General features: G+C 39.7%; 1 protein-coding gene across 2 annotated transcripts in view; it reads right to left on the reverse strand.

Annotated features, from left to right (window-relative positions):
- LPCAT2 (lysophosphatidylcholine acyltransferase 2) overlaps positions 1–12198 on the reverse strand; it is a 67347-nt gene extending 55149 nt beyond the window's left edge. The window contains exons 1-2 of one of the 2 annotated variants that reach the window (XM_080829548.1): positions 11743–12198; positions 308–447 (exon numbers count right to left, since the gene is read on the reverse strand). In XM_080829548.1, coding sequence (XP_080685674.1) covers positions 308–447; positions 11743–11913 — 311 coding nt within the window. In that variant the 5' untranslated portion in view covers positions 11914–12198. Of the gene's footprint in view, positions 1–307; positions 448–11420; positions 11540–11742 lie in introns of those variants that run through there. The other variant, XM_080829549.1, reaches the window with a different exon arrangement.
- Positions 12199–12305: the final 107 nt, after the last annotated feature.

The following is a 12305-nucleotide window of genomic DNA, read 5'->3' on the forward strand; positions in this document are numbered from 1 at the left end:
TTTTTCAGCTGTAATAGTTTCAGGCCTACTACCTGGGTCTTCCAGAACAAGGGATCTATCGCTTTTCAGCAATAACTCAGAAAACAATATTTTAATACTAGGAAATTACAGCTTCAACAGATTATCCTGAGGTGCTCAGGCAGCAATTTCTCCAAACGATGAATCAATAACCGTTTCATCTGAGAAATGGAAATAAATGATGACTATTGAGTTGGCAGCAGTAGCTAAAGCTATCGATCGAGGACTGAACTATGGTAAACTCTTCTTTATTTGATTTACCTAACATTTAGACATTATTCTTTCTTACCTCCTCCAACCAGTTATTGGATGGGTCAGCTTTTCAGGACAGCATGCAGTTGAAATGGCGGCAAATGGCCAGGCAAGTAATACAATTAATGCGACCAACAAGGCACGGATTGGAAGCAGGATAATTCCAAGAAATAAAATCTGAAAGCCAAAGTTAAAAAAAAAAATAGATGAATGGACAGTATTTTAATGTTCTGGCTACGAACCAGAAACACAGAAGAGCAAAGTTTTGTGCCATTCATGTGTTCATTAAAGGATGAATTGAATATTACCCCACACCAGACATGAATCTCAGCTCAAAGAAAAATAATGTACTATATCCTGCTGTACACCACCTACAATATAGCAAAAGCAACAGTGAAGAAAACCAGGTACTATAAGAACACCTGATCTGTTGATTAAGGAAAGTGACTAGAGGATGCTGGGGAAACGCAGTATCTCACTACGCAGTCAGGGAAAGCTTCCTGGGGGATTTGAAGGCTGAATGATCTTGAAAGACAAGCAGAAGCTAGCAAGGTAAGAGGGGAAATTGGTTTTTGAGAGCTATCAATAGAAGGAAGAGTGTTAATGAACGCATTAGAGTGTGAATGAGTAAGTGCATTATTTTATAGACCTGCCAGTCCTTTATAACTAACAACAATAAGAAGATGGAGAAGGAAAAAATAAAATAAAAAACAAGTAAGAATAAGAATGAAATTAATAAGAATGGCCAATAATACATGAATGTTCATTATATAGTGGGCACAAGAAGCACTTGGCATATAGGGACCCATTTGATTCCTACAACCTTAGGCTGTTTTATATACAGGAAGAGAATGGCACAGAGGAACTTAGGTGACGCTGCTTAAGATCATACTTATTAAGTGGCAGCACCAGGGTTTGAACCCAGCTTGTTTACAAAGCCTTTGCTCTTAATCTTATACCATATTGACTTCTTTTTCTAAAAGATTTAAAACATTTATTTGTCAGAGAGAGGGAGAGAGAGAGAGCACACACAAGTAGGGGGAGCGGCAGAGGCAGAGGGAAAAGCAGGCTCCCTGCTGAGCCAGGGGCCCCATGCGGGACTCGATCCCAGGACCCTGGGATCATGACCTGAGCCAAAGGCAGATGCTTAATAGACTGAGCCACCCAGGCGTCCCACCATATTGACTTTTTTTCTGCATGCTAAATTACCCTTCTTCTATTAGCCAACTACACCACTCAAACAGCGCTGTCCTTCTGCCTTTCCTGGCCCTTACTGTGAATCTGGGCATCATCAAATAATTTATGAGGAACACCAAAATGATCCTACTTTTCTGTCAGACGATTTAAGATCTAATTTGATCTCTGTCAAATTATGTGTGTGCATGTGTGCGTGTTTGAAGTCAAAATTACATACAAGGAAATGCACAGCTCTTCAGTAGATAGTTCAGTGAGTTCTGATAAATGTGTACTCTTGTACCTACCACCATCGCAATCAAGACACAGACGACGTCTGCCCTCCAGTCATCTCGGGCCTCTTCCTAGCCTCTTAGGCAACCGATGCGAGATTTCTATCACCAGAGATTAGTTTTGTCTGTTCTTGAACGTCATACGAAGGAATCATATATTATGTATTCTTGTGTGTCTAAGGCTTCTTTCGCTTAATGTAATGTTTTTGCAATTCAATTATGTGATTTTGTAAATGAGTAATTCATTATTTTTGATTGCAGAATATGATTCCACTGTATGCATATGGGGCAATTTATTTAGTCTTCTGTTGATCAGTCTTTGGCTTGTTTCCAGTCGTGGGCTCTTATGACTGAAACCCCTATGAACATTCTTGTACAAACCTTTTCACGGATATGTGTCTTCCTTTCTTATCCTGGGAGCGGAATTGCTGGGTTACAGACAGTTCAACTTGATAAGAAACTGCCAAAGTGCTCTCCACAGTGGTGGTAATAGTTCCAAGTGTTATCGGCAATGTATGAGAATTTTGGTCCCTTGCCAACATTTGGTCTTAGTATTCTTTTCAAAAATCAACTTTATCAAGGCATAATTGATATAAAATAAAAATGCATCCACTTTGGGGCGCCTGGGTGGCTCAGTGGGTTAAAGCCTCTGCCTTCGGCTCAGGTCATGATTCCAGGGTCCTGGGATCAAGCCCTGCATTGGGCTCTCTGCACGGCAGGGAGCCTGCTTCCCCCTCTCTCTCTGCCTGCCTCTCTGCCTACTTGTAATCTCTCTTTGTCAAATAAATAAATAAGTAATCTTTAAAAAAAATGCATCTACTTTAAGTGTGCAGATTATGAGGTTGTTTGTTTTTTTTTAAAGATTTTATTTATTTATTTATTTGACACAGAGAGAGAGAGATCACGAGAAGGCAGAGAGGCAGGCAGAGAGAGAGGGAGAAGCAGGCTCCCTGCTGAGCAGAAAGCCCAATGCATGGCTGAATCCCAGGACCTTGAGACCGTGACCGGAGCTGAAGGCAGAGGCTTAACCTTCTGAGCCATCCAAGCACCCCAGGTTATGAGTTCTTCAAATATATATCCCTAAGCAAACACCACGTCAATTAAGATACAGAACAGTCCAATCACTCAAAAAAGTTCCTTTGTGCCCCTCAACAGTCGGAACACCGTCCCAGGCCCTCGGCAGCTAATGACAGGCTCCTTTTCACCCTAGTTTCGCCTGTTCTAGATTGTCACACAGAAATCACCCAGTAGGTATTCTTTTATGTCTGGCTTCTTTCCCTTCAAATCTTTGAGATTCTCCTACATCGTCCTTATGTACCAGTAGCGAAGCCTTTTCAACAGCAGAGTTACTGTTCCACTGTATGAATATACCATGATTCATTTATCCATTCTTCCTTGTATGGACATTTAGCTATTATGAATATAGCTCTCATGGACATTAATGTTCAAGTCTCTGTCTGGACATAGATTTTGACTTCATCGGGAGTGAAACTGTTGGGTCAGGGTACGGTTAACTTTTTTTTTTTTTTTAAAGATTTTGTTTATTTGAGAGAGAGCATGAGCAGGGGGAGAGGCAGATGGAGAGAGAGAGAGAGAGAGCAGACTCTCCGCTGAGCAGGGAGTCCTATGTGGGGCTCAATCCCAGCACCCCGGGATCATGACCTGAGCCGAAGGCAGATGCGTGACCAACTAAGCCCCCCAGGCACCCCAGGGTATGGTTAACTTTATAAGAAACTGCCCCACTGTTTTTCCAATGGTTGTACCATTTTACATCACCAACGAAGTATGAAAAGTTTTTTTTTGCTCCACAGCCTCATCAACATTTGGTGTTGTCAGTCTTTGTAGCCATTCACGTGGGTATAAAATAATATCTCATGTGGCCTTCGTGCACATTTCCTTGATGAACAATGGGGTTGCACACATTCTTCATGTGCTTATTGGTCACTCCTTTAACTCTTTGTAAGTGTCTGTTCAAGTCTTTGGCCCATTTTTACAGGTTTGTTAATTGTTCCCTTATCAATTTGTAGGAGTTCTTTATATACTCCCCATACAAGACCTTTGTCGTTATATGTACTGAAATATTTTCTCCCAGTCCACGTCTTGCGTTTTCATTTTCTTAATGGTATCTTTTGATGAGAAGAATTTTAATTCTGATGTAGACTAATTTATCGATTTTTAGTTTTAGTTTTCTGTGTCGTTTCTAAGAAATCTTTACTTACCTCCAGGTCATGATGCTATTTTATATTCTCTTCTTCTAGAAGCTGTATGGTGTTAGCTTTTTTCAGTCTATGATCCATGTTAAATTACTCTCTGTGTGTGGTATGCGCTAGGGATCGAGGTTCATTTTCATCCATAGCTCTATCTGGTTGTTCCAATACCATTTGTTGAAAAGACCTGATAATAATGAATTTTCTTGACAACTTTATCAAAAATCAATCAAACACACATGTGTGGGCTCTCCATTATGTTTCATTGCTTGGTTCATCTATTCTTCTGTTGACACCCCATTCTCTCAACTCTGCAGCTATTTTTGTTTTTGTTTTTGTTTTGTTTTGTTTTAGTAAGTTTTGAAATCAAGTACTGTGTTCTGCAGTGTTTTCTTCTTCAAACTTTTTTGGGGCTACTCTAGTTCCTTTGTATTTCCACATATATTTCAGAATTAATTTGTCAGTTTCTACTCAAACAAAAAAGTCTATTGGGATTTTTATTAGGGTTTCAGTGAATCTATAGATCAATTTGGGAGGAATTATCACCATGATAATATTGACTCTTCCAATTTACAAACATAAAACATCTCTCCACTTATATAAAGTTTCATTAATTTCTCATAACAGTGTTTTGTTGTTTTCAATCTTTTTGGTTAAATATATTCCTAATTGTTTAATGTTATTTTATTGCTATTATAAACAAGATAGTTTAATTTTACATGGCAATCGTTTGCTACTGGTATATAAACATGTAACTGATTTTAAATTTTAATCTTATGTCCTATAACCTAGCCAAGTTCACTTACTAGTTCTAGCTGTTAGCCATTTTGTAGATTCTTTAGAATGTTCTACATATACAAACATGACAGCTGTGAAATAAATAGTTATATTTTTTCCTTTCTTTTTGTATTTTTAATTTTTTTAGATTTTATTTTAATTTCTAGTTAGGGGAACATTACAGTGTCCTACTAGTTTCAGATGTGCAATATAGTGATTCAACAATTCCATACATCACCCCGTGCTCATCAGGAAGAGTGCATTCCTTACTCCCCGTCACCTATCTTACCAATCCCCCCACCCACTTCCCCTTTGGTAACTATCAGTTTGTTCTCTGTGGTTATGAGTCTGTTTCTCAGTTTGTCTCTCTCTTTTCCCCTTTGCTTATTTTGTTTGTTATTTGTCTGTTTCTTAAATTCCACATATGAGAGAAATCATATGGTATTTGATTTTCTCTGACTGAGAAAATTCACTTTCTCTTCTCATCTCTCTGTCTTGTAATTCTTCCCTTATTTCATTGCACTGGCTAGGACCCTCAGTTTAATGTTGAATAGAAGTGTAACCCTTTCTTATATTTTTTCAGATGCTGTTATCAAGGTAATGCTAGCCACATATTTTTTACACACTGTCTTCATTTTCATTCATCCCAAAGTATTTACAAATATTTCTTATGATTTCTTCTTTGAATCATTGATTATTTAGCAGTAATTTAATTTCCACTTATTTGTGAATTTCCTAAATTTCTTATTTTTTTAAAAGATTTTATTTATTTATTTGATAGACAGAGATCACAGGTAAGCAGAGAGGCAGGCAGAGAGAGAGGAGGAAGCAGGCCCCATGCCGAGCAGAGAGCCCAATGTGGGGCCTGATCCCAGGACCCCAGGATCACGACCTGAGCCGAAGGCAGAGGCTTTAACCCACTGAGCCACCCAGGTGTCCCAATTTCTTATTTTTTCCTAATTGCAATCCATTGTGGTTGGATGACATACATTATATTATTGTAATCCTCCTACATTTATTGAAACCTGTTTTATAGCCTATTATAATAGTCTTACAGAATATTCCATGGGCACTTGAGAAAAATGTGTTTTCTGCTATTGCTGGATGGACTGCTCTCTTTATATATTTCTTAGTTGAGTGTTGTTCAAGACTTTTCCTTGTTTATATTTTGTTTCATTGTTCTACCACTACTCAAAGTGGGGAATTGAAGTCTCTAACTACTATTGTTGAATTGTGTATTTTCTGCTTCAATTTGTTTTGCTTTGTGTATTTGGTGCTCTGTTGTTAGGTGCATATATGGTTCTAATTGTTTTCTTGATGATGTAACCCTTTTATCACTGTAATGTGTCTTCCTTTATCTCTAGTAACAATTTCTGTCTTAAGATCTTTTTTATTTGATATTAATATGGCCCCTCTGGTTCTCTCCTGGTTATTGTTTGCATGGTATATCTTTTCTATTCTTTTATTTTCAACCTATTTGGGTCTTTGAATCTGAAGTGTGTCTTTTTAGATAGCATAGAGTTGGATTGTATATTTTTATCAATTCTTCCATCTCTTGCTTCCATTTATATTTAACATAATTACTGATAAGATTTACATCTGCTCTTTTGCTACTTGCTTTCTACATATCTATGTCTTTTTCATTTCTCTAGTTCTCCATTATTACCTTCTTTTATGTTAAGTAATATTTTCTAGTGTACTATCTTAATTCCCTTGTCACTTTAAAAAAAAATATTTATTTATTTATTTATTTGACAGAGAGAGAGCGATCACAATTAGGCAGAGAGGCAGGCAGAGAGAGAGAGGAAAGCAGGCTCCCTGCTGAGCAGAGAGCCCCAAGCGGGGCTCGATCTCAGGACCCTGAGATCATGGCCCGAGCCGAAGGCAGAGGCTTAACCCACTGAGCCACCCAGGTACCCCCCCTTGTCACTTTTTTAAAAATTAATTTTCTTAGTGGTTGCCCTAAGTGTTCCTAACTTCATTTACAGTAACCTAGCTTGGATTAATACCAACTTAATTATAATAGGATATAAAAATTGTGCTCTAATAGCTCAACTCTATTTCTTCCTTCCTCCTGTTTGCTAATTTTGTCATATAAATTACATCTTATACATTGTATATCTATCAACACAGATTTCTAAACATTGCTTTGTGTAATTGTCTTTTTAAAAAAGATTTATTTATTTTAGAGAGAGAGCATATGTGTACACATGAATCAGGGGAGGGGCAAAGGGAGAAGCAGAGAAGCAGATTCCCCACTGAGTGTGGAGCCTAATACAGAACTTGATCCCAGAATCCTGAGATCATGGCCCGAGCTGAAATCAAGAGTTGGATGCTTAACTGACTGAGCCACCTAGGTGTCCCTATGTAGTTGTCTTTTAAATCATAAAAGACAGTGGTGCCTGGGTGGTTCAGTGGGTTAAAGCCTCTGCCTTCGGCTTGGGTCATCATCCCAGGGTCCTGGGATTGAGCCCCGCATCTGGCTCTCGGCTCAGCGGGGAGCCTGCTTCCCCCTCTCTCTCTGCCTGCCTCTCTGCCTACTTGTGATCTCTGTCTGTCAAATAAATTAATTAATTAATTTTTAAAAAGATCACATAGAAGACAAAAGATTTACAAATAAAAATTATATTTATGGTGTCTTTTATATTTATACACGTAGTTATCTTTACCAGTATTTTAATTTCTTCATGTGGATTGGAGTTATTCTCTAGTGTCATTTCAACCAAAGGTCTCCCTGCAGTATCTCTTTCAGAGCGTGTGTATTAGTGACACCTTCTGTTTTTGTTAATTTCTCCACTATTTTTGAAGGATAGTTTTTCTGACTATATAAATCCTGGTTGACAATATTCTGCCTTCAGCACTTTGAGTATATCATCCTATTGCCTTCTAGCCTCCATGGTTCCTGATGAGCAGTCAGACATCACTCTTATTCAGGATCCTTTTCTGTATGATGAATTACTTCTCTCTCTCTGCTTTCAAGAGTCTCTTTCTTTCTTTGCCTTTTAACAGTTTGATTATGATATGTATAGGTATGGATATCTTTGAGTTTATTATACTCAGAAGTCATTATGCTTTTTGAATGTGTTAATATTTTTCACTAAATTTGGCAAGTTTTCAGCCATTTTTTCTTCAAAAATTCTTTGCCTCCTTCTGTGGCTCCCATTCTGCTTATGTTGATACACTTGATATTATCTTACAGGTCTCTGAGGTTCTATTCACTTTTCTTCAACCTTTTTTCTTTCTGTTCCTCAGATCAATTAATCTCAATTGAACTATCTTTAAATTTGCTGATTCTTCTGTTTGCTCAAGTCTGCTGTTGAGTCCCTCTAGTGAATTTTTCATTTCAGTTATTGTACTTCTTTTTGGTTCTTTTTAAAATAATTTCTATCTCTAATGATCATCTCTATTTGGTGATTCACTGTCTCATATTTTCCTTTGATTCTTTTCACATGGTTTTTTTCCTTTAGTTATTTGAACATATTTAAAATAGCTGATTTAAAGTTTTTGGATAGTAGGTCCAACATCTGGGATCCTTGGAGATAGTTTTTATTGACTGCTATTATGGGACATACTTTATTGTTTGTTGCATATTTTGCAATTTTTTTTGTTGAAAACCAAACATTTTAAATAAGTAACAATTCTGAAAATCAGATTCTCTTCCATCACCAAGGTGCATCGTTATTGCTATCTGTTGTTTTTATTTGCTTGTTCAGTAACTGTTATGATGTAATTCTATAAAGGATGTATTCTTCGTCATGGGTCATGTGTGGCTACTGAAGTCTCTGACCAATTAGTTTGGGAGTCAGCTAATATTAGATAAGATTTCCTTCAGCGCCTGGAATCAGTAAGTTCCTCAATGTTTGTGAAGAGTCTCTGTGCACATGTTGGAACACACCTTCAACACATAGCCAAGTGGAAGTCCACAGCTCTGTCTTAGCTTTTACCTCCTCTTTGTACAAAGCCTGATGGTTAGCTAGAGATGAGAGCTTAGGATAGTCTCTGTTGTTGTTGTTTTCAGGTCACGTGCATAGTCCTGGGAATACACACAGACCTATACATGTAGATACCCTTCTAGATTCCCATGAATATGTCAAACCCCTAAGGGTATCTCATTCCCTTGCTTCTTCTTGCAAGCTGTTTGGTTAAGCCTATTGTTCACTCCAATCACTAGTCACTGCCTCAGGTAGCTGTCACGTTAAGCAATTGCCTCTGATTGTTTTGGCAAACACCCCTGGAGAAAAGACTGCAGTGGGTGACCTCCAAGGCGGGTCAAATAAGCCTTGCAAACAGCCTTGCAAAATGACCTAGAAATAATCTTTACTGCAAGAAAAGACCATAGCATAGATCCTGAAGATAGAGTTAGAATGAGGTTATAGTATATTCACATAAGCTAACTCACATTCAAAATGTGAATGAACACCTTAATTAAGTTGTCAAATATTGGGCAAATTTTTTTGTGTGCCATTTCCAGGTCTGCAACAAATAATAGTGTTTAACAGTAAATAAACCAACTTTGATTAACTCTTTGACAAAATAAGAGGATTGCCCATCATATTCCCATTTGGTAATGCATCATCTTTGGAGGGAGACCTGCTTTCAACACTCTATTAACGTAATCTTCTTCTCTGGATTTTCTTCATAGGCCGAGTTCTTGTTTCTCTTGTCCACTGCTATATCTCCAGAAATTAGCATTGTGCCTGGTACACAATGATATTTAACAAATACTTTTGGTATGATAAATGACCCACAATTACTACCAAACACTTATTTCAATTCCATATTCTATTGAGGAAATGAAAGCTAGGCTACTTGTTTCCATGCCACTAAGCAGCAGGACCTTAAACTGTCAAAAAGAGAAGGGGAAGGGCAAAGCTAAGTTCTACAATGAGATACAAAAGTGACAACAGCCCTGAAGCAAGATATTGATCATTATTCAAGGTTAAATTTAGTCTGAATTGATCATAGTAAGTCATACTTAAGTGAAAGCATATTGATCTTTTAAACTTGATAATACAGACAATACTGTTTTTCAATCATGTCTGGTTAAATCTTCCCTTTGCCTAGACTGTTGAAGCCATTGTTGTAGCCATCTCCAGTCTACATTTTTAATTAAAAACAAAACAAAACAAAACATAAAAAATCTAGACCTATTCAATTCCATTCAATACAAATCATAAATTTTAAATACAGTATAAGATTTGTAGGCAACATAGTATAGCATAACTATCAATATTAACATCACCAAACAGTCCAGATTCTTCCACACATTTTCTCACTTAATTTTAACCCTTCTTTGGTGTAAGACTCTTTCAATTTAATAAATAAGAAAAGCGAAGTTCAAAGAAGTTAAGTGACTTGGCCAAAGTCATACAACGAACTGATAAAACGGCACAGCCTGAGCAGGTTTCCCGATTTAAGACTAGTCATCTTTCCATTATACTACAGCTCTCGTAAAGCTATGCCAAAGTGCTCTCCAAATAGTAACAGGCCATGCTATGAAAAAAAGAAAAGAAAAGAAAAAGAAAACCAACACCAACAATTAGTCTCTTTATAAATATACCACTTTGGTCCTCTCTCCAAAACATGAAGCCAAATAGACATATTTACATTGAAGAATGACTACTTTGACCAAATCAGACTAAAATTAATCTTGAGTAATAGTCTTGAGTAATAGTATTTAGAAATGTTTCAGAAATTTTAAGATACAAAGGGGGCACCTGTCCATTTAAAGACACGAAGATTAAATTTTTAAACATTTAGTTTCTTTACAAAGAGGTATTACTACATTATCTTCCTCTTCCTCTCTCACACCCTTCTGCAACAGACCCCCATTTACCATTACTCTAACCCACTGCGGGGGACAAGTCTCAGTGCATATAAGCGGGCTATGCAAAAATAACACGATTTCTAATCTGAAGTAAAGAAATACGTGAGATGGACAGGAAAACATCAAAACCTCTTTTTTCATGCAGAGCACACAGGACAAACGTAGCTTGCACACTCTATCTTGTTCTTTGATCGCTAACTGCACCAAAGAGGAAGTCCACAGACCGAATTGTAACTGCTAATGGTAAAAGAGCGTTTTACAAGAAAAAGGAAAGAAAAGGAAACTTCCTTTTTGTATTCAGCAGTTTTTAACAGTGGAAGAAAGTTTGGAGAAGTGTTGAATCTAGAAGCGTTTGAGTGAAGACTGATTCAGAACTGAATCAGGGTGAAGACTTCTGATATACCTTAAGTTGACCCACATTATCCCTTTTCCTAGACTATGATTTCCTATCCTTGACGCTCCTTCTCAGCTGGATCACCCCAGCCTTACTTGTTCTAATTCCAGACCTGGGTTCTCTGCCTTCTCCCTCACTCTTCACCTCCTAGACTGACTCCTCTCCTTCCCTAAGGCAGAAGAAAAAAGAAAGAAAGAAAGAAAATAGTTCCCCAAGCCCACTTTCCTATAGATTGCCCAGCCCTCCACTCTAACAAACTCAAGTTGAAGCTCTTGTCACAGACTGATCTCCCTTCTCCGCATGGAATGTCTCCACTGCCACTGGCTCAGCTTTCTCCTGTTTAGGACCTACCTCTCAGACCCACATGTTCTTTGCATTTTCTCCTCTCACACACCCTCGGACCATCCTCCAAGTGCCCTCTATTCTCATACGCACATCTCTGCCCCTTCCAGACTTATGGTCTCTTCAAAAGGCTTCACCTTGCAGATCCGCATCTCTTTATCCCGCAGAGCCTTTGCTTCTCAGACTTGCGCCCCCCACCCAGGACACCTCCCCATCATATCCACACTCCTCTCAGACAACAGCTCCCCGCCAATCCAGGCCCCTCCCCCGGATCTGCCTCCTCTCTCAGACCCACATCCCTCACCTCCCTCACCTGGCTCCGCCTCCCCTCTCAGATCCGCACCCCTCCCCTGGATCTGCCTCCTCTCTCAGACCCACATCCCTCTCTGGATCTGCCTCCTCTTTCGGTCCCACATCTCTCACCTGCGTCTGCCTCCACCGTCAGACCCACGCTCTCACCTGGAGACACCTCGCGGCGCCCATCCGCGTCTGCTGCACGAAAGGGTTGGGCACAGGCGGCGGGAAGAAGGACGCCTGGCGGGGCACCATAGGCGGCCGCAGCCCGGCTTTCCCCATGCCCGCGCCCGGCACAGTGGCCGCGACCGCCGCCGCCTCCGCACACTGGCTCATGGCCCAGCCGGACCGTCGGACCGGACCCAGCTACGGATGCGAAACACTGGAGTAAGCGCCCCGGGAGACCCAGTGAAGCTTCTCCGGAGTCCCAGCCCGCGGCGCTGCTGCGGGCCCTCCGCGCAGGCGCGAGTCACCTAGACACAGTCCGGTCTCGCCCCACCCTTCTGACTCCATAGGCTCCGGGCCTGGCTCCACCCACTGAGCGCTAGCCACACCCCTTAAGGTGTGGGATCTTCCTCTTTGGTCATATAGCTCCGCCCCCTGGAGGTGACTTTCTCCCTCAGAGCAGGGCACCCCAATGACAGTTTAGGCAGAGTTCTCTGCTTAAGGGTCACGCCCACCTGGAGTACCAATCTCTTTTCCGGGCTCTGTGGCTGACCTTGGCTAAA

Source organism: Martes martes (assembly GCF_963455335.1).
Source record: "Martes martes genome assembly, chromosome: 17".
In the NCBI taxonomy this organism is placed as follows: domain Eukaryota; kingdom Metazoa; phylum Chordata; class Mammalia; order Carnivora; family Mustelidae; genus Martes; species Martes martes.